The sequence below is a fragment of the Bombus fervidus genome, chromosome 9 (assembly GCF_041682495.2).
Source record: "Bombus fervidus isolate BK054 chromosome 9, iyBomFerv1, whole genome shotgun sequence".
Classification (NCBI taxonomy): domain Eukaryota; kingdom Metazoa; phylum Arthropoda; class Insecta; order Hymenoptera; family Apidae; genus Bombus; species Bombus fervidus.
Window position 1 is genome coordinate 13,690,913 of NC_091525.1, and position 22,239 is coordinate 13,713,151.

At 42.3% G+C, this 22,239-nt stretch overlaps 1 protein-coding gene across 3 annotated transcripts in view; it reads right to left on the reverse strand.

The window, feature by feature from the left end:
• Positions 1-1,077: 1,077 nt before the first annotated feature.
• Positions 1,078-22,239, reverse strand: part of Wat (worker-enriched antennal transcript) — a 32,686-nt gene continuing 11,524 nt past the window's right edge. The window contains exons 1-4 of one of the 3 annotated variants that reach the window (XM_072010549.1): positions 21,527-22,027; positions 10,105-10,234; positions 7,463-7,561; positions 1,078-2,302 (exon numbers count right to left, since the gene is read on the reverse strand). In XM_072010549.1, the coding sequence (XP_071866650.1) occupies positions 2,277-2,302; positions 7,463-7,561; positions 10,105-10,234; positions 21,527-21,535 (264 nt within the window). In that variant the 5' untranslated portion in view covers positions 21,536-22,027 and the 3' untranslated portion in view covers positions 1,078-2,276. Of the gene's footprint in view, positions 2,303-7,462; positions 7,562-10,104; positions 10,235-21,080; positions 21,342-21,526; positions 22,028-22,239 lie in introns of those variants that run through there. The other 2 variants (XM_072010548.1, XM_072010550.1) reach the window with 2 other exon arrangements.

The window sequence follows — 22,239 nt, forward strand, 5'->3', positions numbered from 1 at the left end:
AGTAAATTGGAACCACGGCAAATCTTAATGATCTAATGGACGCCTCGTTAATCATTCATGGGGGAAAAAGAAGGAAAAGGGGAGATTAACCGCGCTGACTCAGCCATTAGCTTCCTGGGAGGCGTGCAGAATGCCGTTGATTCTTCGTTCCCCGCGGGATGGAACGACGCATTAACGTTCTCCGCACGCTTTTGAATATCCTGCTAAGCCGTCTAATTCTTGACTAGATGCTCGCCTCGTCGACAAACTTGGATATACTCGTCGAGAATCAATCTTGTTTTACGATTTCATCGAGCTGGTGTCGTCGATGTTATCCGATCGATGATCGCTGTCTCGTTTCTTTACGGACGTTTCCAGACCATAAATTAAGCAGGAAGCCACCGGTATGTCGAAGCGCGAGCTTCTCTGTCGTTTTATGTAAACTTTGCCGATTTCTTGAAATCTTCCGTATCATAAGATATATAAGAGTCGATTACACGCATAGTATCGTGTTTATAGTGCACTCTTACGATCTCGCAACAAACTTTTCATCACGTCGATATAAGAAAACGCGCTGAAGCGGTACGAGATCGCACGATTTCGCGGTTTAATTTCCCATGCATGCTTCGTCCATCGCTGCGCCGAGCTACGAAGATAGTGGCCGCGTTGCGCGTAATTACGTTAACGAGACCGTCTTTGCGAATCGGACTCGATAATCAGAGGTAATTACTCCGTGGTAAAGGGATTCTCGTTGTACGTGTCTCGTTATCGTCAGATGCCGTTTCACCGCCAATCGACCGGGAACCGCGTTATGACGCGAATCTCGCAAGTGTCGATCGTCTTCTCAGCGTACTTCGTATTGTAACTTTTCTTAATAGTTATACACGTTATATACAGACAAGTAGTACTTGCTTGCTATTCTACTGGGATAAGTAGTCGCTCTCAAAGTTAAGCTAATGCTAATGAGATTTCAATGTGTGTTTTATACAACATATTATACATGATATTGACATCGAAATTTTCTATAATAGGCGTTCAAATATTTTCGCGAGCCACTGTATATTCTCATGGTTATGGCATAATATTTATCAGGATACGTTCTCGTTAACAACAAAATAAGTTTATTGGACCAAGAATTATGTACAGCTTTATGTACCTAAGATTATGCTTATGAACCGTGACTGGTGGTCGAACCAGATTGGCCTGTGATCGATGGACGGTATTCCGAGACGACGGAACAATTCGCAATTTTCCCGCCCATGCATCGCATGCCGATTACGTGCCTCGCGCATTTCGATTTCAAGTGCAGCCTATGACTAAGCCGAGCTGCACGGCCGACAATCGGCCGATCGATCGAGACGTGACGTAATAAAGCGAGGCAGGCATGCGTGCACCTCGACAGCACGTTTGAGAAATAGCGTAGGCCAAATCCTGGAAACTACTCGATCGCGTTGTGTATCGTGTATTAAAATCGATACGGAACAGCGTTACAAGGAAGTTACGTATATTTACAACGCTAATTTCACGCGTCTTTTAAGGGGCTACTTTGCATGTGCTCGTAGAATGATTGATGTTTGCCTTCTCGATTTCTATCTGCTTTGTTTATGTACAGGAAATTGAGTAGGGGCTGCAATCTCGACGACGACGAACGGTAAATGTTTGAAGCGTAAACTGCGTTTCTACATCGATAAAGGTACGCGACTTTTAGCCAACGATTCTAGATATTATACTTTTGTTATATTAACAATCGGGGAATCTCCGTTACATATTAAGAAAGAGGTTAAAGTAGATTTACTTTAAACGTAATTTCATCGAATTATTGTAATATTCCTATTCTATTAAATACCTTACTTTTACGTCACCCTTCTAGCAATGAATTCTGTTCCGACAATATATAAATTTGATCGCAGTAATACTCCTTGAAATTTTATCCTGAAGCAAAATTTTGGATCAAATAATTGAGATTCCACTGTTGCGAATCGCTATATCGACGCTATTTGTATGAAACGTTAACGATACATTAGTTTAAGACGTGTACTTCTTTGTACAAATACTGCTAAGGATACTCCTGAGTGTCGTTAGAAATACGTTTAGAAACTCTCCAGGCAGCATAAAAATAATTAAAGCATACGATATAATACAAAATTGGACGCAAGATTATTTGTTCCTAAATTATTCCTTGCCACGAATTCGTCAATTTCTTGAGAACTCCTTGCCATACCACTTCCTCGTTGATGATGACGCGGTAATCACGAATCTCGCGATACGTTTACCTGCATTACCTCCTTTATCCATCGTTAATAGTAAAAGTACCTGTAGAAAGCTGCAACAAAATATAAAAAATAATCATACTCAGCTTCTGGAAATATCGAACCGCTACCAATCACCATAACCATACATCAAACTTTCAAACATACGTTTCTAAACCCCGTGAAATTTTCAAATTCGCTTTCTCTCCTTTCAAATTAAATTCATCATATCAAACTCGATCTATCCGGACAAAATTCTTCCCTTTCTTTTTTCTCAAATTTAACTCAACGCTTCAAATATTCGTTCTACTTATTTGCAAACTCTCCTCCCATAGATAGACATTGAGACGATATTTCGTTGCTTTAAACAATGCACGCTACCAGTTACGAATAGCTGTCACGAGACAAATCTCATCGTGTAGCAAAGGTGTTACGTTCTTGGTTTTCTAGTTCAACGCCGCTCTTTCAACGGTCGTTCGACCCTGGATATTCCAGCTCAGGGAAACAGGGTGCTCATCGTCGAGGCGGCAGAGTTCGAGATGCCGCGAGTTTCACGAAGGATCGCGCGGCTAACCGGCAGAGCCTCGTTTCCGCGAGTAATCGCTGGGACACCTGACCACCGGTAATGAGAAGTCAAGCCCGGGACCACTTCAAAGCTGCTAATTACAAGACCCTCGTCACCCAAGCCACCCTACCTCATCCACATCCGATATTCTCTCTCCCTTTGACTGTTAAGTGCTCGCTTTTCTGCCCGTTGGCTCCAGTACTGGGCCGACCGCGGCGCTGACAATAAAGTTAACCAAGAGGGAGACGGCAGTGGGATCCATTAGGCAGTCGAAGGGGCGCCATGCTACGCGTAAATTTAGGCCCCCTCGGAGTGGAACGGACTAGAGAAGAGTGCTCGTACCAAGCAAGGGTTGCTTTTCGACGATGCGGTCTTTTTCCGGTTCGCATTGATTGAATTTTGAAAAGATTTTAACTTCGCAGCGGTGCTCGATGCATTGCGTCTGGAGAATAGAGGAGAAATCGTAAAAGTCGTGTCTGTGGTTCAAGTTTAACGATCGATTCGAGTTACGGGGCAACACGTGCACCGAAGAGTCTCGTTTCCCTTTCTCTTACCGACACGACGACACCATCAATTCTCGATCATAGACGTTCAAAGGGCAGGGGGAAGTCGATCGAACTTTCACTGGCAGCCGGTCGTTCGCGAAACTATATCATTAACACCTAAATCGTGCTCGACTCAAGTAGCTCCCTGTGTCCCGGGAATTTGTCCCCGATTTCCACCCCGTAATTACGTCCCTTCCGCGCGATTATTCCGCGCGAAAAGGCGGACCAGGCCGATATCGCGGCCCGTTAAAAGCTCGACGAGAGACGGTAGCATCGTTAGAACTTCGCGGAATAACGCGCAGACAACATCGGAATGGACGATCTCCATATTAACGACCCACCTTCGTCGCTAAGCATCAACGAAAACGAGGCCCGGCTTGGCTCTTTCGCGCGGCTGAATTAAATTATGCTTTGCCCTGTGCTAATCTCGCTGCTAGCGAATCTTTCGAGTTATCTCGATGCCGCACGACGAATCTCCAGGCAATCACGGTTCGAAACTTTTAACACGTTTTCTTGACGTTAAAGCGCCACGACGCTAATCGTCGCCAGCTTCGGAACAGACGTTTTAGCATCGTAGAGGATAATTTGATAGCTTTCGAAAAGAGTTCTAATCTTGGAAATCAACCACTTTCTGCGTGACAATCTCACGTAGACGCGGACAGAATTCGTGGTCTGTTGGATGAAATCGAAAGTCTATCGGTACAACAGATGTCTGAAACCTTGAATGTACAAAATCAATTACCCTGCGGTATTAAATAAATAGGAGAATGAAACCAAAGCTGAAAGCGTCTAAACGGACGGCACGAACTCGTTGAACGTTCTAATACTAACTGCGTATTGCTGTCTGAGATAAGATCGGTAATTAAATTCTGGAGTTCCATTAGAGAGAAGTACGAGTATATTTTATATATCTGCAATTATGTAAGGTAGTTTACACTACCACACTTTTCAATAAAATTTCATTAACCGAGTAAATATTTGCAATTATATTGCAGGCAAAGGTGCGCATAGTTCTTTAAGTGGACCGTTCGGTAATTCGATTAACTGTTATTGCTCATAATGACAGCGTATGAAAGTCGCGCAACGATTCGTGAAACTGTTTGCGTACCGATCGAACCTGTCTCGCGAGTAGACTGCATGCTCGTAAAATTGCACCCATTACACATTCATAACGGATTAAATAACAACTCGTTACGATTACTCGAAATCGTATTACCAGTCTCGTTAAATGAACGAATTACATGTCAGTTTCGTTCGCAGCGTTGAGTCGCGATAAAGAAACCGGCGAAAGCCTAGCAACGAAACGAGTAATTGCGCCTGTTAACGATTATAAAATTCAAAATTGCCCTCGTTACGCGACTGGTTAACACCTTCAGGGTTGCGTTCGACCATTGAGAAATGCAAATCGATTTTCTATTTCGAAGAACGATGCGATTCTCTCATATAATCAAAAGATATTCTAAATTGGCTCTTTTTTTTTAACAACCCAAATTATACGATTTCCATTGTTGCAGGAGAAACTTTCTGATCTTTGAAATCCGCGAAGGACGAATCGACTCTACTGTTAAATTCATCGACACGGTTGTTAAATTTACAAACGCGCGAAAATATTCTACGATCTATCGCATGAAAGAGAAACCATAATTCATCAATTCTTGATGAAAATACGGCAGCCACTAAAGAAAGCTACGTTTGAAACTTTATAGCCGTCGTAGTATTAAGGAAAAAAAGCCTAAAACCGCGAACTTGACCGTGAAACGACGAATCGGGAAGTCGAGAAACATTGATCCGAGTGGAGGTACAATTTCCAGCGTGACGCTAAAAGCAACGACCTTGTCGTTGACCCGGCTGACCTCGTAACACCTGTTACGCCTCGCGAAGTACCTTAGCCGAGGTTACGCGTAAACGAGTTTAAGTCACGAGGCCAACGAAACCACTTTCACTGACTCTCCGTCACGCTGTTCTTTAAGCGAATCCCAAGGCCTGACTCCTCTTTGAGGAAACCGGTATTCCCTTCCTCTTCCTCTCTCTCTCTCTCTCTCTCGCTCTTTCTCTTATTCTCTGCCCAACGACGAAGATCGCCAATAACGGGCACGGCACGATTTCGATAATGAAGGACGAGAGAAGATTTTTATACGTTCGCGTAACTTCTGCCGAGAAAATCAACCAAAGAAACAGAGAGGGGGGGGGGGAAATCCCGGCGACGTAATCCCGGAAGAGGATGCCCTCGGTGCTTCCATTTGCGCGTGGATTACTCCGTGATGTGATTTATGCGAGAACCGAATCGGTATTTTCTGCGAAAATATCGCCGTCAGCCTCGGGGATTTTAGGGGTGGCTTGTTTGTTTCGCAGGTTCGATTCATAAGGAGGAAGATCTTTTTCCTTTTTCTTAAGAGGGTGCAAAACCCTGACAAGTTCGAAATACCGAGTTTTTATATTTATTAATTCTTTTTAAATTGCAAGTGCGTAGAATATTTTGTCGACGCGGCCTATTAAATAACCTAATAATCGATCTTTCGAATATGGCGAATAACTTTCTCGTTTTGTAACACTTTTCCTTTAAAACGATCGAAAGTGAAACAAAATGTTATATGAATATTATCTGAAAAAAATCTGGATTTATCATTCCGTAATTATCAGACCGTGACATACGTTCGTCCCGTTTTCTCAGTTCCGTATAGTAAATAGAAAAACGGAACACGGATTTACGTTACAACCCAATACCTACCTAAAACAATTCTCAAACTCTATCTATCTTCATTCTATTCTAGAATTAATTCTAGACTAAGCTTACCTGTACGTCACCGTTCTACGTGCCAACTTCTATGTTTTATTTACAAAATGTTAGTAGAATTTCGTACGTTAAGACGCACTTTCAAATTGGACAAGTGTCGGGTGTACTAATTAGCACCAACTAGCACAAACAATATCTATTGTATTAGTAATATATGACTGCATGAGAAACTCGTGGGTTAATACAGGAAGAAGAGTTTTGTGTTTCCATATTTACAAGTTTCGTGCGACTCGAGAAATTTGCATAATATTGGAATTGATGCTTCGAAGGTTAGATGTTTGTTTATATATTCCGATCTTCCGCGTTTTAACGCAGTGTTTGGCATTTGAGAAAGGTCAAGGAAGAGGTACGTCGACCTTTGAGTAGTTCACGATCACGAACGAGATGGAACGCCTTTCACGGAAGCGGCCAAGGATTGCAAACGTATCCTCTATATGTTGAATCGAGAATATTCAGTGTACTAAACGATATTCGGTGTAACTTCTGAGCTCTTCAACATCACGTAGGTTATTTAAAAGTGACGAAGTAGAGTATGTAAGTGTTGTTACGGACATTACTAGATTGCGGATGTTTCTGCGCTTATCAAAAATTTAACCCTGCTACATTCTTTCTGCCATTTTCAATTCATTCTTATTTGTCCAATGCTATATGACAAGTTCGAACAAAATATAAGAAAATTCTTCTTTTAATATTACATCGAACGTTCTTAAAACGTTACAAACGTTTTTTGTTCGTCAAAGTAAACGCAAATGTGAAATATAAAAATTCGACGATCGCAGCAGGAATAAGTAAGAACCGAGAAAACAGTACTTCGTCTAAGTTGAATTTCTTTAGCGGCGCTCAAAAGAAACGTGAACTAGGATAAACAACCGCAGTCTAGAGATTACAGTATTGTTACCTTAATGAACGTGAGTCGTTTAATGAACAGCACGATGAAACGATTCCAATGAATTGACACAGTCGGCACGTGTCAATGAACACATGTATCTTCGTGCGTCCCATCAGTCACACTCTAATTACACGATGTAATCGATCATTCATACTCGATGAAAGAGATCATCATGCAGCATGAGGACGTGTTGAAGTAAACGAAGGAAAAGGCTGGGTTATCCGACGTGTGTGACAACAAATAAATAGTGTTTTATTCACAAGTTAGGTGCACAAGGACGGCGACAAGTGCTCGGGGTTAGTTTCACCCCCAAAAGTTACTGCTCGCCGCGGGGAGTCTTTGGTGAAGGTCTGAATTTTAAGAGCAGACTCGTTGCCATTCTCTGCTTCTGCGTCACGAAAGCGGTTTCATTTTCCCTTCAGAATCCAATCGACGATTTACCTTGGTTGGGTGGCACGAATCCGTATCCGCTCGCACCTACTACCACTCCGCTTGTGTCCGCGCTATTTGGCGGGGGACCCGGAGGGAACAGCACTGGACCTGAACGAAAAATCATCCTCGTTAAAAATTTTGAAAGTAGTTGCAAACTCTCGATCATTTAACCCTGATCCGGTTTCCGAACGTGTTCTGTCTCAAACTCGCGTTAGTTTCAATCGTGAAAGAAATTTCTAACGTTTTAAGAAAGTCATTGCCATGCGATTGCAACAAGAAATCGCGCGTTAATTCTTTTATATTTTCCTCAAATCGAGGACATTTTCCAACGATAGAAAAATACGATACGATCGGAAATTATTCAAAGAACGTAACAAACAAGTTGTTACACGGCAGTAATTTTCCTCAAATCGAAGACATTTTCCAACGATAGAAAAATACGATACGATCGGAAATTATTCAAAGAACGTAACAAACAAGTTGTTACACGACAGTAATAAACTATAACTTCTACAAGAACTATCCGATCCACTAACGTGTCTCACCTCCAACGCAGTGTCAATTTCTACAGCTTTTCAATTATCCTCGACTGATTAATCTACCTCTTGCACGCTTCACAGTATGCAAAACTGACTACTGCGCGAAGCCTGAAGCCGTCACTCATCAAACTGTACGTTCAATCATTTCGACGCTCGCCGTTTCCATGCCCATCGGCCCGAATCCACAGGAATTTCAACGAGACACGATATCTTAGTTTCAACTCCATTCCCACGAATGCAACGATTATGAAAAATCATAAACACGCTTCAAGTGAGCTCGTTAGATGCCTGTCAAACCGCGACTCGCGATTATTCGAGCTACCAGTCAACGAAATTACACAGCTGTCTATTTTCAATGAAATTTTCAAACTATCAATCGCTGATTTTGTTGAAATTTTTGGAATATTTTCTGAAAGATATTTGAACTATATATTTTTTATCTGTAATCGTCTACATGTAGGTTTTTATTTCACATTTAAAATTTTTAAGACGACTGCCGAGATTCACAGTTAGGAATTAGAAAAATTGCAAATTCAATTATAAGATACAGAAATGGCTGTATTTATTGAGAATAAACAAGTCGAAAACCACTTAAGGAATGGTTTCGAGATTAAGAAATTCTTTGCGTAATCTGTGATCCGGCCTTCACGGCTTCTGTAACTCTTTCTCTTGTATCGCTGTGATATTTCGCTTCTTTGATTATGTTTGGTCTAGTTTAAATCGATCGTTCGATCACGATCAGAGGCAGAAATATGAATCACGTTTCACAATGTTCGTGTACAATAATTCTCCGCGACCTTTTTGATGCATGATGGCGTCACGGGAATTTAAATTATAGTATATAGTAAGACGATCAGCTATGGAAGATCGTCAATGCGATTCTGTATATTGTCATTTATAAACTTCGTTATTATCTCGGTAACAAGCTATCAAGGAAAGCCAGTGGAAATCTGCCTGAATGGGGAAGTAATTTGCGCGAATGATTATTAATCGATGCCAATACGAGATAATGGTTTCTGTTAATGTACAGCGTGGAAATAGCGTGCAACAAACTCTGCGATGCTTATCGCGCCGCGAGAAACTGTTACGAAATTGCGACGTTCAGTGGCAAACACCTGATCGATTGTTCCGGTTAATTAAGAGAGGCTAACGAACTGTTCAAAGCTTCTATCTGTGTTTCGCTAATGAGCCGAGCTCTTTACGCAGTCGGCTTACTTTTTCTCGTAATCTAGTTAGTTCCAGTTTCCATGCACAATAACGTAGAGCTGTGTTTGAGGAATTCTGGAAGGAAGAAAAAATTGTTATCTAATACTCGGTCGCTATAAAACGACCAGTTTCAATACGATTCAGCACACTGTTAGCAGCACTTTGGCGAGACTGAACTTGGCACCCATTCCGTGCGTAAACGCGCCGCGTTCCATTCGATCGCAAGGATAACGTATCCTGGTTACGCGTGCATCGGCTCACACACACATGGCGCAGCCAAATGTCACAGCTGCAACGTTGACCTTAGAATACGAATAGGCGACAAGAGGCGTCATTATCGCGACGAACGACGCTCTATCCGTCGATCGTAAATTGCAAGATTTCAAGCTGATGGACGCGAGATACCATAAAGTTTCTAAAATTGATTGACCAAGTTTAAAATAACACGATGATTCACGACAGCTTGTAGAAATCGATCGAGAAACTGACTGGAACATATACGACCACTTTCCTTTTACCTGAAACGAATTATTCTAATCACGAGCCATTGCTAGTTTAACTGAACGTCCATAAACCTGAACTGGTAAACGCAACGCGTTCGATATCGATCAGTTCCCTCTTCCGCTATTGATCGTAATTTCTGTGCTTGCTTTCGAACCTTCGGAATGCAAAGATAATCTCATTTAGTAGCAGCGTCACGCTTCGCCGGGAACATGGACAGCGGATATGGAATTAACCGCGAGTTCACAAATCGATGCTTCGTACTCGTGGCGAAAATCATGACCGACAGGGTTCGAGTTGGAATTGGAATCAAGACCCGCGTCGAATTGATCGAATTGATTGATCGAAAGGCGGTTTATCGAGAACGCGAGAAGGGTTCCGAGGATAAAGAATCAACATACTTACCTCTGTTCGATCGTGGATCTCGCATTACCGCTGATTGCCTCAGGTAAGGCCCGAATCCTGCGAACAGCTGACTGTAGTCCTGGGACGAAGCCACTGCCAGGCTCATTAAAACCAAGGTCACCAGAATTGTCTGAAACAAACAGATTGATTCAATACGTGCTTCGTTTTTTGTTTGAATTTTTTCACTGCCGGTCGATCAACGCGTATGTACCTCTGTTCTTAGCTATCCTTTTTGTGCTTATAAAACGTTCGACAAACTAACTAACGTATCCAGCATCGCGGACAAATTATTACATACTCGAATCTGCTTTCACCGTTTCTCAATCTTCTTACAAAAAGTTGAAAGTCTCGTGGAAAAAAAATACGCCATAAATAAAAATGGAAATTCTCGCAATCAGTTTTAATCGAGTCTCTAGAGGCGATTGCGACGATACGACGAGAATATTGGCTCTAAGCTGGTTTCAGTCTCGGAAGCTGCGTCGCCATTAACGTCGCGGATTCTACTATACAACGGAGAACGGTCAACGAGACTCGAAAGTTTCGTTAAACGATCTGAAAACGCGCCTAACCGCAGAATGGTAACCTCGTTCGGATGATTTACGATCGAGAAAAGTCTTATATAGAGTTGAAACCACGTGACAATTTTTACGAGCGTTAACAATGCAGCAGAATTTATGGGACAATAGCCGCGGAATAAAATCACCACCCTGACGGATTGTATACAGGTTGCCTATTCAACGTTTCCATCCGATCTAAAGTCACCCGACTTCCTTAACATTCGCCATTAAACGATAAGGTAAAGTGTTACTTGATAAATTAACTGGGATAAATTATGGACAATGTTGAGAGTAAATCGCAATACGGTGGCACTTTACCGCGAACCGTTCCATTCGACTCTGATGAATTGCAATGATTTAATTTTTAATTGATTTGTTTGCCTCGTAGATAACTATTTCTGTTACGTGCTCGTAGGTATTTATGGCATTTAGAGTGGAAAGGATTAGATTGTGTTCGAGATTTATGGAACATCGTAAATATAGACTCCTATCCCAATTAAGGTATTGTTCTAGCGTGGAATTTGCAAAGAATCGATTTCTGTTGGCACTTTATGAAAGTGTAGGTTATCGAAACGATTAAAACGACGTTCTAGACTACAGTACACCCTTAAAAAACAGCAGCAATGGCACTTCCGTTTCCATCGACTATGTAACACAAGTGAGATGTTAATTACTCTTTCGACAGAACGTTTCAATCTCGCAACAGGTTCCTGCTTCTCGATCGTGGTCCCCGCAAAAAGCCATAAATATTCCCAAGGTGTTATCACCTAACGAGGAGTCGTGTGCCCGAAAGAAGTCTTAAAAAGGAAATACACGGTGTCGCGAAAGTGACGTAAACTCTCTGTGAATCGTCGATTCGGAAATAAAAGAAACACCTTCTCTCTTGAAAACAAACACGGAGGAAGGTATTTTGTATCATCTGACAAATGACGATGCTCTCGCTTTTCATCGAGTCTTATGTAAAATCTGACGAAATTATTACGCGACTTTACGGTTCGCTCGACGAGGATTCCATCGACGTTACGGATATGGGAACGTCGGTTAATGCTATGGAATAATTGCGCGCTCGATCATGGCTGATTATTTAAAGTTTAAACGAACGTGAGCACGCTCGTTCTTCCATCGGCTTTCTGTATCGAAAGCAAGGTGAGCAGCGTGACACGTCATTGCCTCGCGATTTCTTTCTTAACGTCTAGCACAATGTCAAGGCGATTAATTGTTGCTCCGTTATGAGAACTCCGGTCTACGATACATCACAGTAAATAGTTTCCAACTGAGAATTCCCGATGTATTAGACTGGTGAGAAAATAACGTCGGTGTTTGATCGTAGTAAGAAAAGCGTCGAGTGGCTCGTATTTTATTTTGCATTATCATTTTCCCACTAATCCGATACTTCGACTCCTAAAACCAGCGATTGCAAAAGGTCGCTTAGATGGAATCGCTCGATCTAACGTAATCTAGTGAGACGTTACGTTGATTTACCAACGAGATACTGTATGACGAGGATAGTGTTACGCCACGCTGGGTTTTCTTGTCACAACTTTCAACGGGGTTGATTGAAACGAGAAAAGAGAAAGACAGTTTAATGATATAGTCTCGCAAGCTGCCAGAAGTCGAGTTGATTGGCATCGGTTCTAATTAGCCACAGCTGTCTGCATGAATAAATCCGCCATAATTACGCTGCCGAAACCGAACGGTGAGAAAAATGCGACGAGTCGTTTCTCAAATACCGATACTATCTCCGGTTTCCTGCAAGCCCATCTTCTTCTGTCAAAAAGTGAAAAAATCCCGTTTTAAAACGAGAAATCACGCAAAATGCTTCGTACGTCGATGAAGGTGTGAAAATCTCAAGGCGTATGAAGATCGTTACGTACGTTCGTTCGGAAGAACGAGAGGAATAGGAAAGCAAGGTCGAGGTAACACGGCGAACGCGAATATCTACACGTATCTGATTATCGAGTGGCTACTACAGAATGTTTCGGAATATGATTTTATTCAAACGTAACTCCTTGGAAGTGCAATTAAACGACGAGGAATACAGAACGCCTACGTACTTTAAGCCTGCTACGATCCTCGAACATTTATATTCGAATCTCACTCTTGTTTCGACAAACAAAAGATCTTGTGATATGTTAAGACAGATTGCAGTGTAAGATGGAAACAAAAATTCATGACTCAAGAGATTTCCCTGGTTAATCTAACTTTTAGACAGACTCTTAGACAGACGAGTTAATCCAATTTGTTCTTAAGGCGAGAGAAACGACATTGAAGAGGCGCCTTAAACATGGAAGAAAGCTATTTTAAAGGAATTCTGTTGGAAAAGTCACGCGCGTTCTATCGTAGGTACAGAGGCACGAGGTCGCCCACAAACCACGGCACACATGTTCGTACACCGTGACGATAGATCACGCCGCTGTGATATCTAAGGCAACGCGCGTCGATGATCACGAGAACCGTACGTAGCACACGGTGGCTACTCGAACGAGCGCGAGCCGATGTAATTTATGCTCTGCATTCGTTGCGAAATAATCGTAAACATATTGCATATTTGTCGGGGTGAAGCGGCGCACGAAATGCAGAGGAAAGCCTGGAATCGGAGGTAATCGGAAAATGTGAGTCGAGTTTTCCACGCGTGAATTAATCAACATTCGCGCCGCTGATCGTAAAAGCGGCCTAAATCGAAGACTTAATTTTGCGCTGCATCTATTTACAGTACGATAGTCTGAAATCGTTTTCGCAAAGTAGTGGAAATTTAACCGTGGAATTGAGTTGGTTGTTTCGTTGTTAAACAGAATTCGGTTCACGCGTCCAACGCAAAGCTTTAAATACGTATCCCAGAATATACTAGCCTTTCAGGGACTCTACAAATATTTTCGTGGGTGTAGTTCACCTAATCTTGTAATTAGTTTGACATTTTTTACACGCAATTTGAAAGTTTGTGAAATACCAGTGCTTTACTACACTTACACGAGTTCTCCCCAACCGTTGAAGCAATAGATTTATCAACCTGCGACTATTTCCAGGAAGAATAACAGTTTCCTTTCTCCTCGATGATCAATAAAAGACCAGGTCGACCCGTTTCATTATTTTCTCTCTAATTCGCCCGCGGTCTGCGAGTTTTGCTCGTTCTCCGGTATCTCACACCTTACGACATCCTTCGTACACAGCGCGATTCATCACAAAATGTCGAACACGATTTGTTCTCGTGTTGCCTGATCGATAAGCATCGATGTAGATCTAACTGAGCGTATCATTACATCGATGTAACGGTTACTTTCCCTGATATCTACCATTTTTGTACGATGTTACGTGTCGGATCGAACGACTTTGACTGACAAAATAGCTGTATTTTATCCAAATTGACCAGACCAGAAGTGTATTTACGATAGACTTTATGGGCCATTTTTCAGAAAGTTCCTTAATTTATTCCGTAACGTTATCTACCAACAAATTTCACTATCGTTCGATCGCAATCGATATCGAATTGAACACGAGGCGAAAGGGGCGATGCTTCGAGTGAAATTCAGTCTCTTGTCGAAACAATGATCTCTCGATTGTCACAAATACAAACAGACCGCGTCTCGAGTTTCTCCGCGCGCCAAGTGAGCATACGAGATGTATCTCGAGTGCATAGCGTTTTGGATCCATTAGCAGAGATCGCGTAGCGAAACGCTTAAAGCGTACGCTCGAGTGTTCCGCCGAGTGCTTCCGCGTTTAATATTCAGAGAAACGATTTGTTCCTCTACAGTCGCTTTTTTCCAACGTTTACATCATTAATGACGATGCTATTCGGTCGCATCTGTGGAAGCCGGATGCGTTCGTTGCATAACGTGGAGAAACACGCGTCTACGAACGAAAGTACATGGAGTTTTCCGTCGTTTCGCCAATGGAGAACGCTCTTCTCAGGCAATTACTCGTTTCAGCTCGTTTGGTAGACGGTTCTAATACAGAGGATCGTTGGAATTATCGTTTCGGGAAATATTCACGCAAAATTGACTCGTTACGCGTTAGGTAAATTAGGCATGTCGCGGAATTGTCTGGTATTTCTGGCATTAGCGAGGCTCTTCTAGATAACAGCAATAAAATTTCTCTTCCTTGTCTCTTCCTCGTCTTTTCACTTTTTTAATCTCTTACGTTGCGAAGACACTTCAAGGTATCACATTAAAATATTGCTAAGAACTAAATATTTGTTCGAATCTTATGATATTAGTTGCAAGTAACAACATCTCCGATGTTAGTTACAAGTATTATTTCTGTGCACTTCCATGTGTGCGTTTATGCTCCAATGATCTTCTTGTTCTCGTAAGTTGTTCTTAACTGTATCTATAGGTTGGAAATCTAATTTTATATGCCACCATAAAGTAAACCGAGTGCTTGTTACGCTCGTAACAAAGCACGGGAGTCAAACGTTTAATTTACACGAGTATTTTTGTCACCGTAGAGTGGAATGCACCTATCTTACATGTACACACGACTGCACTCGAGATAGCTATTGTTACAACACGCCCACATCGTGTCCGTGCAAAATATTATCTTCTCGCTTTTACTTTTCTGTCATGTGCTACTCGTGTATTAGTACTACCGTAAACCCGTCGTTTTCTCGTAAAACCATTTTTTCTCTCCGCGTTAGTGCCTCCAGACAATTAGAAAATTGAAGCGAGCAACGGTAATTACACGATGCAGAGAAATTTCCCTGCAAGCGTTTCTTAATTGGCAATGAAGACAAAGCTTCTATTGTATCGCATATTTAGAAAGGATTTTGAAAGGCTATGTTACACATTTTCTAATTTTCCGATAGAAAATTAAATCCTTCGCAAGATATACGGAAGGAAAAATTGCAACAAACTAAGCCGATGAGTTAAGAGTTTTTGCTAATAGCCTGTGCAACACAATGAAATTCAATTAACACGAACCGAAGTGAACAGATTTGTGCAAACAGGTTATGTTTCTGTGAGTTTTCGGTTCGCGTGTTGCAAACGCCGCAGGCACCTAATTTCGACATCGGCGACGATATGATGCACACCCGGGAACGCAATGCGTTCATTGCAATGTAGCTACTACCGCTTACGCAACGTCCATTCGCCTAAAATTCATCGTTCGACATTCTTCAATGGCATCGAAATCTCCATCGTTGAAATTTTGATAGAAAATTCCTTTTAGCTTATATACTGATCTTACAGAAACCGTGGAAAGTACAGTGACTATAAAAGATACTTGTACCGTTCGTCGCAATATCAGATGTTTTCAATCATGTGAAAGTACTACTAAATGAAATTTAATATACTCAGTCCAGATTATTCGGTATGTATCGCGCTGTAATAAGAACAATGGTATATACATACTTCTTGCAGTCAGCGTAAATTGCTTCTAGGAACGCTATTGGTAATACACGCGACCGGTTTATTACAATAGAAAATTCATCAGCCTGGTTTTGTGAAGCGAAAAGACGAAAGAAATAGGAAACATCGTGTCGACTTGTGGAACGTGAACCGGGAGTCCTTTCAGAAAGGTGGCGACGGTGCAATTGTGAAACGTGTAGCGCGATAATCGAGGTCGACTGTTCAGAAAATTCGACGGAATGCGTTCTCTGAGAGCGAAACGACGCCACCGCGTGCACCGGAACGAGGAGAAACCTTCTATCGGCGTTACGGAATTCGTTGTTGTTCGTGGCCAACGAAGAAGAGAGAACAACGGAGAGTAACATAAATTTGATTCGTGTACCCGGGCAAAACCGTATAATGCACGTGTTACGATTTCAGAGAGTATCAGAAAAATATACATGCGCTGCGAGAGAAAGGACTATTGCGATGTTTCGAAGCATTGTTCGACGCGCAAACATCTTGGCAGAAATCTGCAGATCGCCTCTTGATAACACGGAATAATTATTTCGAGGATCGGATTTAAGATGATATTCTTGACCTCGAACGATATTCTCTCAGATTCACGGTAAATTATTTATTCGTTGCTCGTACAACTGTTGCAACGTGTATTTCTAACGGAGCAAAAAATAGGTAACAGAAACGTTCCCTCGATGGCTAATGGTAGTAACTTGTGTCACCATTAATAAGACTTCAAAATGTTTTATTTAACGCGTTACAACATGGACATATGAGCTATATATAGCGCATACGCTAAATGTTCAAATACTTTCGTGTGCCAATATTACGACAGTGGCATCGTTCTGATTCAGAGGCTCTTATAGAATTGTGCGATCGAGTGAAAGCGAGCATCCCCGATTGCGTTTTCATCCTCCGTGTGTCGCTCGTGCAATCCTCGTGTTGGACTTCGTCCTTGGCGGTAGGCCAATTATTACGCGAAATGAGGGCCAAAGCTGTTGGACAACGAACGTCTTCGTAATTAGAAAGTGGAACGACTGCCTCGTCCTACCTATCGAATTTCTATCTCTGTGCTCCCAAATTCTCCAATAGTTGGTTTAGACTAAAGATAACGTCATTTCAGTTAATAGGATAAGGCTAAGCAATTTGCTTTGTAATTTGCTAAATTCGATCGTCGCTATTGTATCAAACGCTAACAGTCTCGTATACGCGACAATTTTGGTAATTCTGCGCAAAATTCAAAGTTAAACGTTAAGAGGTTAAAGCTTAGCTGACTTAGCCGAGTGAGAGACTCGAGTAGCTTAGTTACTCAAATATCTTACTATATATTCCAACGTGCACTTTCCCTTTCATATCGATGTTATCTTATCGTGACTGGTCGAGCCGCTCTATTGTAGGGCAGTCTAGCATCCGGCAAACATCTATTTACCTTCGTCTCGTATAACGCGAGAAGATTTTCTGGCTACTGGCAATTTCGATCCTCGTTCAGACTTCGGTTACATGATAATATTACGTCAGTAGCAATGGAGGCAGCGCGCGAAAAGGGTGAACTAGTTCGCGGAGAATAAGAAAAGGAGGGATACTTCCGACCGCGTACGCGGTTACGGTTCGACAGTTACCGGTGAAAAGCACGAAGAAACGTTTCTCCATCGGTTCCGCACCTTTCCAAGGCGGGAAAATCGCCACCATTCACCAGGAGGGTTTTTAAAAAATAAAAGGCCACCAGCGAAATGATCGCTCTTCTCTCCTTTCCAATCCGTTCCCCGGACCACTTTCGCCCTGCAGGAAATATATAACGAGCTAAATGTTCCTGACTTGAAAGCTATTTATTCTTCCTGTGCAACTAATTATCAAATTATTGAAAAATTAAGTTTCATGTTTTCAGTCATCCATGCAGGAAGTAGCGTTTTGCTTGTATTTTGTTATAGATATTATGAAAGAAGCGTAGAAACCAGGAATCGATTTTATGAAATCGAAAGATCTGTGTGATAAAGTTCCTGAATGTAATCTAAGAATTTAGTATCTATAAAAGTTATTTATTCTTCCGATATAATTAAATATCAAATGCTCGAGAAACTAAAGATCAAGGAGGTTTTATATTTTTTAATCGTTTACGCAGAAATAGCGTTTTTCTTTTTCGTATTTTGCCACGGATATTACACAAAAAGCGTACAAAATCGGGAAACAATCCTACGCACGATATCGAAAGCTATGTACATAGTTCCTGAATCGAATTTAGTGATTTACAAGCGTCCACGATCGCAGTTACCGCTTGACGACGAGGAAAAACAAAAGACTAATACAATAAAACGATGAAATCGGCCTTTCAGCCGTATGACTAATCGACCACGATATACCGAGCGCGATTTATTTCGACCCATGAATCGTTTACGTGCAATCGATGGATTCCGTTCTTTTTTTTCTTCTTTTTTTTTTTCAATATTAATGGCCGTCGATTTATTTGTTGCTGTTTTTAAACGATATTGGAAATCAGAAAAATTGGAGAAATGGTATCGTTTAGAACGAAAAAGGATTTCAAAACTCTTTCCGTCAAAGAGGCTGCTCGGAAATAGCACATTCGTGCAACCTGTTTCACATTAATCTCGTAGGTCGACGTGACCAATATTTCTTCTCGCGGCTCGAAAATGATTTATAGAGCTTTTTCGTCACACCTCGTAACGACACGACGTAACGTTGATTTTCCAACGTTTCCACTTCCTCGAGCAATCAATTCGCGCATAAGTAATATTCCTTGATAATATAGAAATATTATCACGATCGGATATCAAGAAATAAAAACCATGTCCCCGAGGAACGCAAACCGCGGAATGTATATGTAAAAACATTTTCTATCGCAACACGCCTAAAATCAATTTAAGATACCATAATTGTACGAATCGTTTCTTGTTCACGCACTAGATCCCCCGAAATTGATCGAAAATATCTCCGTATCTCACTAGCTGCGTTACTCTCACCAGCTACTTTCGACATACGTACATAAAAAAAAAAGAAAAAAAAAATACATATATATACCCTGAGAAAACCTTTTGCATTCGTTGCAATTCTTATGCGATTCTCGAGTCGAGCGCTCGTGGAAACGTCAATGTCGCTGTCGATTACTTGACGGTTAGATTAGAAAGCGAGAACGCACACCTATGACCGGTGTTAAGAGGGTAACCGATCCACCGCGATCAGGGAAACAGATTTCGAATCGTTACCGCGTTCACTGGTTCTCCAATGAGTTCAAACTCCAGCTGTACTCCGATACGAAATTAGTTGAAATATAGCTGGAGATTAGTTAATGCCATCGAGAACCTCCCATTTTCACATTGCTAAACGTAATATACGTTCACTAATGCGTTTTGCATAACCAGTACTTCTCGTCTTAGGGTAATTAACGTGTAATAGGTCCTTTAGAAATCAGAGTTTCGTGATAGCGAGATATTTATACCAAATCGAAAACATCTAGAGAGTCAAGTGTCGCGATAATTTCTTGTTAGTTGTTCGCCAAGTAAGGATTAATATCCCCACCAATGATTTCGCAAGTCGCTATCTAATTCCGATCGCGTGACTAGGATCAGTAACCGTTTTCATTTTAGACGAGGGTTAATGACGTTTTTCGTGCGTGACTGCATTGGACAGAGCTCTTATGCAAAAAGTGCATAAAAGAGAAATTAAGCGATGTCGTTTGCAGCGTTATTTTACAATGCTTGTTTGGATTTTCGAGCGCACCTAAGCGATTTCCGCGACTGAAACGAATTACTCTTATTGTTCTGGTCCGATCTTAAATCTTTTCTCTTAGTCCCCTCGATCGATATTATTCCTTACGTTACGCAACAATCGTCGAAATCTAAGACTTTGTCCGTAAATTATAGTTTCAGAACGATTGTCAGAATTTCTATGAAATTTCTATGAAATATCTTTCGGATGGTAATCGTACGATTGGATCGATCGAATGCGAATCGTACTTCTGACACACAGACTGGTGATTCGTTACGCAATGACAGAGCAATCCGGCAAGAAGCAGACGTTAGTTGAAGCGAACGTTACATCAGCCCGGGGCAAGGACGTGGACCTGTCTCGCCGACGGCTACGATCTCGTGAATGAACCCAAGTCGGGTTTACGGATTTCCTTTACTCGCGTTTCCATGTTCGTTCAACTTCTTTCTACTCGCTCTTGTTTCGACGAATAAAGCGTCTATTCGGTTCCAAACTGGGAGGCGTTAATTAACCAAGCGTAATCCACTCGTGCGAGACGGATGATTACTTTCTCTTCGAAGAGGAGAATGACGAAAGCGATGATAACGCGGCGAAGAAGTATCCAGTGCGCTAGAGATGCACGAACGAATCCTTTGAACAAATGTACAACCTACTTTCACGATATGTGACTCCAATGGGATCATCCAAGGCAACGAGGGCTCGCGACTGCAATAAATTCTTTACAACTACTATAAATCATTATAAATGTCATAAAAGTGATTCAGCTGACCTCAATTAGGATGTGCTGTTAATACTACCGCGATTTCTTCTACATGTTCTAATTATATGGAGACGATAAACGAGCATGCTGATAATCAGGTTTACGAGGATTCTAAGCAGTAGTTCGCGAGACGAGTCGCGGTTCCAGAAAAAGAGGATGTAGAAAGTTCGGCCACAATAAGCGAACCTCGTGGTGTGCATGTTAACACGCGGTTACGACGAAGGCGATCAGGGTGTCTTCTCGCTCTCTCGGCTTTCTAATAACCGATCTTATCTTATCACGAGCTAAATATTCGAGGCGATAGTTGACCTATTTGAATTTTAAATTGATGCTTCGGCACAGAAATGCGATTTCCACACGGTCAATGATTTCAAATCACTAAACAACCGTAGAAAGTTCGTACGTGAAAGGTTCGCCAAGATGCTGAGCCACTTCTGGTCAGACAATATTTACGAAAAGTTTGAAAACGCCGCGCAAAAACCAGATCGATGCCGTACGGGCGAGATCGATGACCTACCAAAATTCTATTTTAACATAAATCGATCGATATTATATTCATACTATTACTGAAAGAAGAGTCTGATGGTAAATATCTGTTCTCACTTGCAACACCGTCATCCTGCATGAACCTCTCGTCGATCCTCGATCCGTCCGACTACCGTGCTCGATGGTACTCAGCCAAACACCTCATTTCCCCAGGAACCGGAAAGAGGACTGAATCACGTTCGCGTTTACCAATCAAACGAGTCATGTGCCAAACTGGACACAATCGCGAAAGCTTTTCCGTCCGATCGCGAGAGTAACAACGATCGATCGAACGAACGAGCACAGGGAGCGCGAGTTAGTTCACTATAAAAGCGCGCGATCTAGTCCCGCGAAAGTCTCTCCCACCGGTACTACCGCCCCCTCCAATTAATCGCGGCACACGGGCCAACTCCGAGGAAAACTTCCCTTTCCCGTTGCCACGAATCTCTTCCGTGCGCGTGTACACTGTACACGATTCTATTCCACTCCTTAAGCTTACGCTCACGAGCGCGAATATTACTTACGATCCTCATGGTTCTTCGATTTCGTTCACGATCCTTCGATTTTGTGCGGAAGAATAAGATCTGCTCGGAGCGGTCACGTGGCGACTGGGTAGTCGCGAAGTGGACTACACGCTGGACGAGCCAGAAAGCAACTGTAGTCTCAAGCTTGCGTTGACTCGTCGATTCTACAGGCACGCTGATATTCACCAGCTTCCACTGCAGGGCACGTTCGTTGCTCGATGGCTGGAAGAGAGCAGTACGCTTGTTCCAGAGCCTTCCTACCTTGTTGGAAGCTCGATAAAGCTAGACTCGCGGGCCTGAGCAGAGGAAACGGTGCCGATAAAAGGTGGATCGTAGGTGTATACCGCGCGCTTGCCGTACCGGGAACGTTTGACACGAAGTGGGGGCTGTTCCTGGGACTTATATGTCGCCGCTGGAGGCCACCGTGCCTCTTTAATCCCTGCCCCCCTCGGGTCCGAGCCCCTCTAAACGGACCCTTGACGATGGTCAAGGTGACCCCTGCCTCCGGGGACACTACGTGACCGATCGCCAAGCTCCACCGCTCGCAATCGCTTGGGGGAAAACGACGCGTCGCGCGATTCCTCGTCGATTCTACGTCTTGCGCGTGCTTCTTGCTTTATCTTTGGCAACGATTACTCGTACAGTCTTGGACATCGATCGTTTTCAGTTTTAGAGCTATCGTGGCACGTTCGACGCAATGCTATAGATTTAAA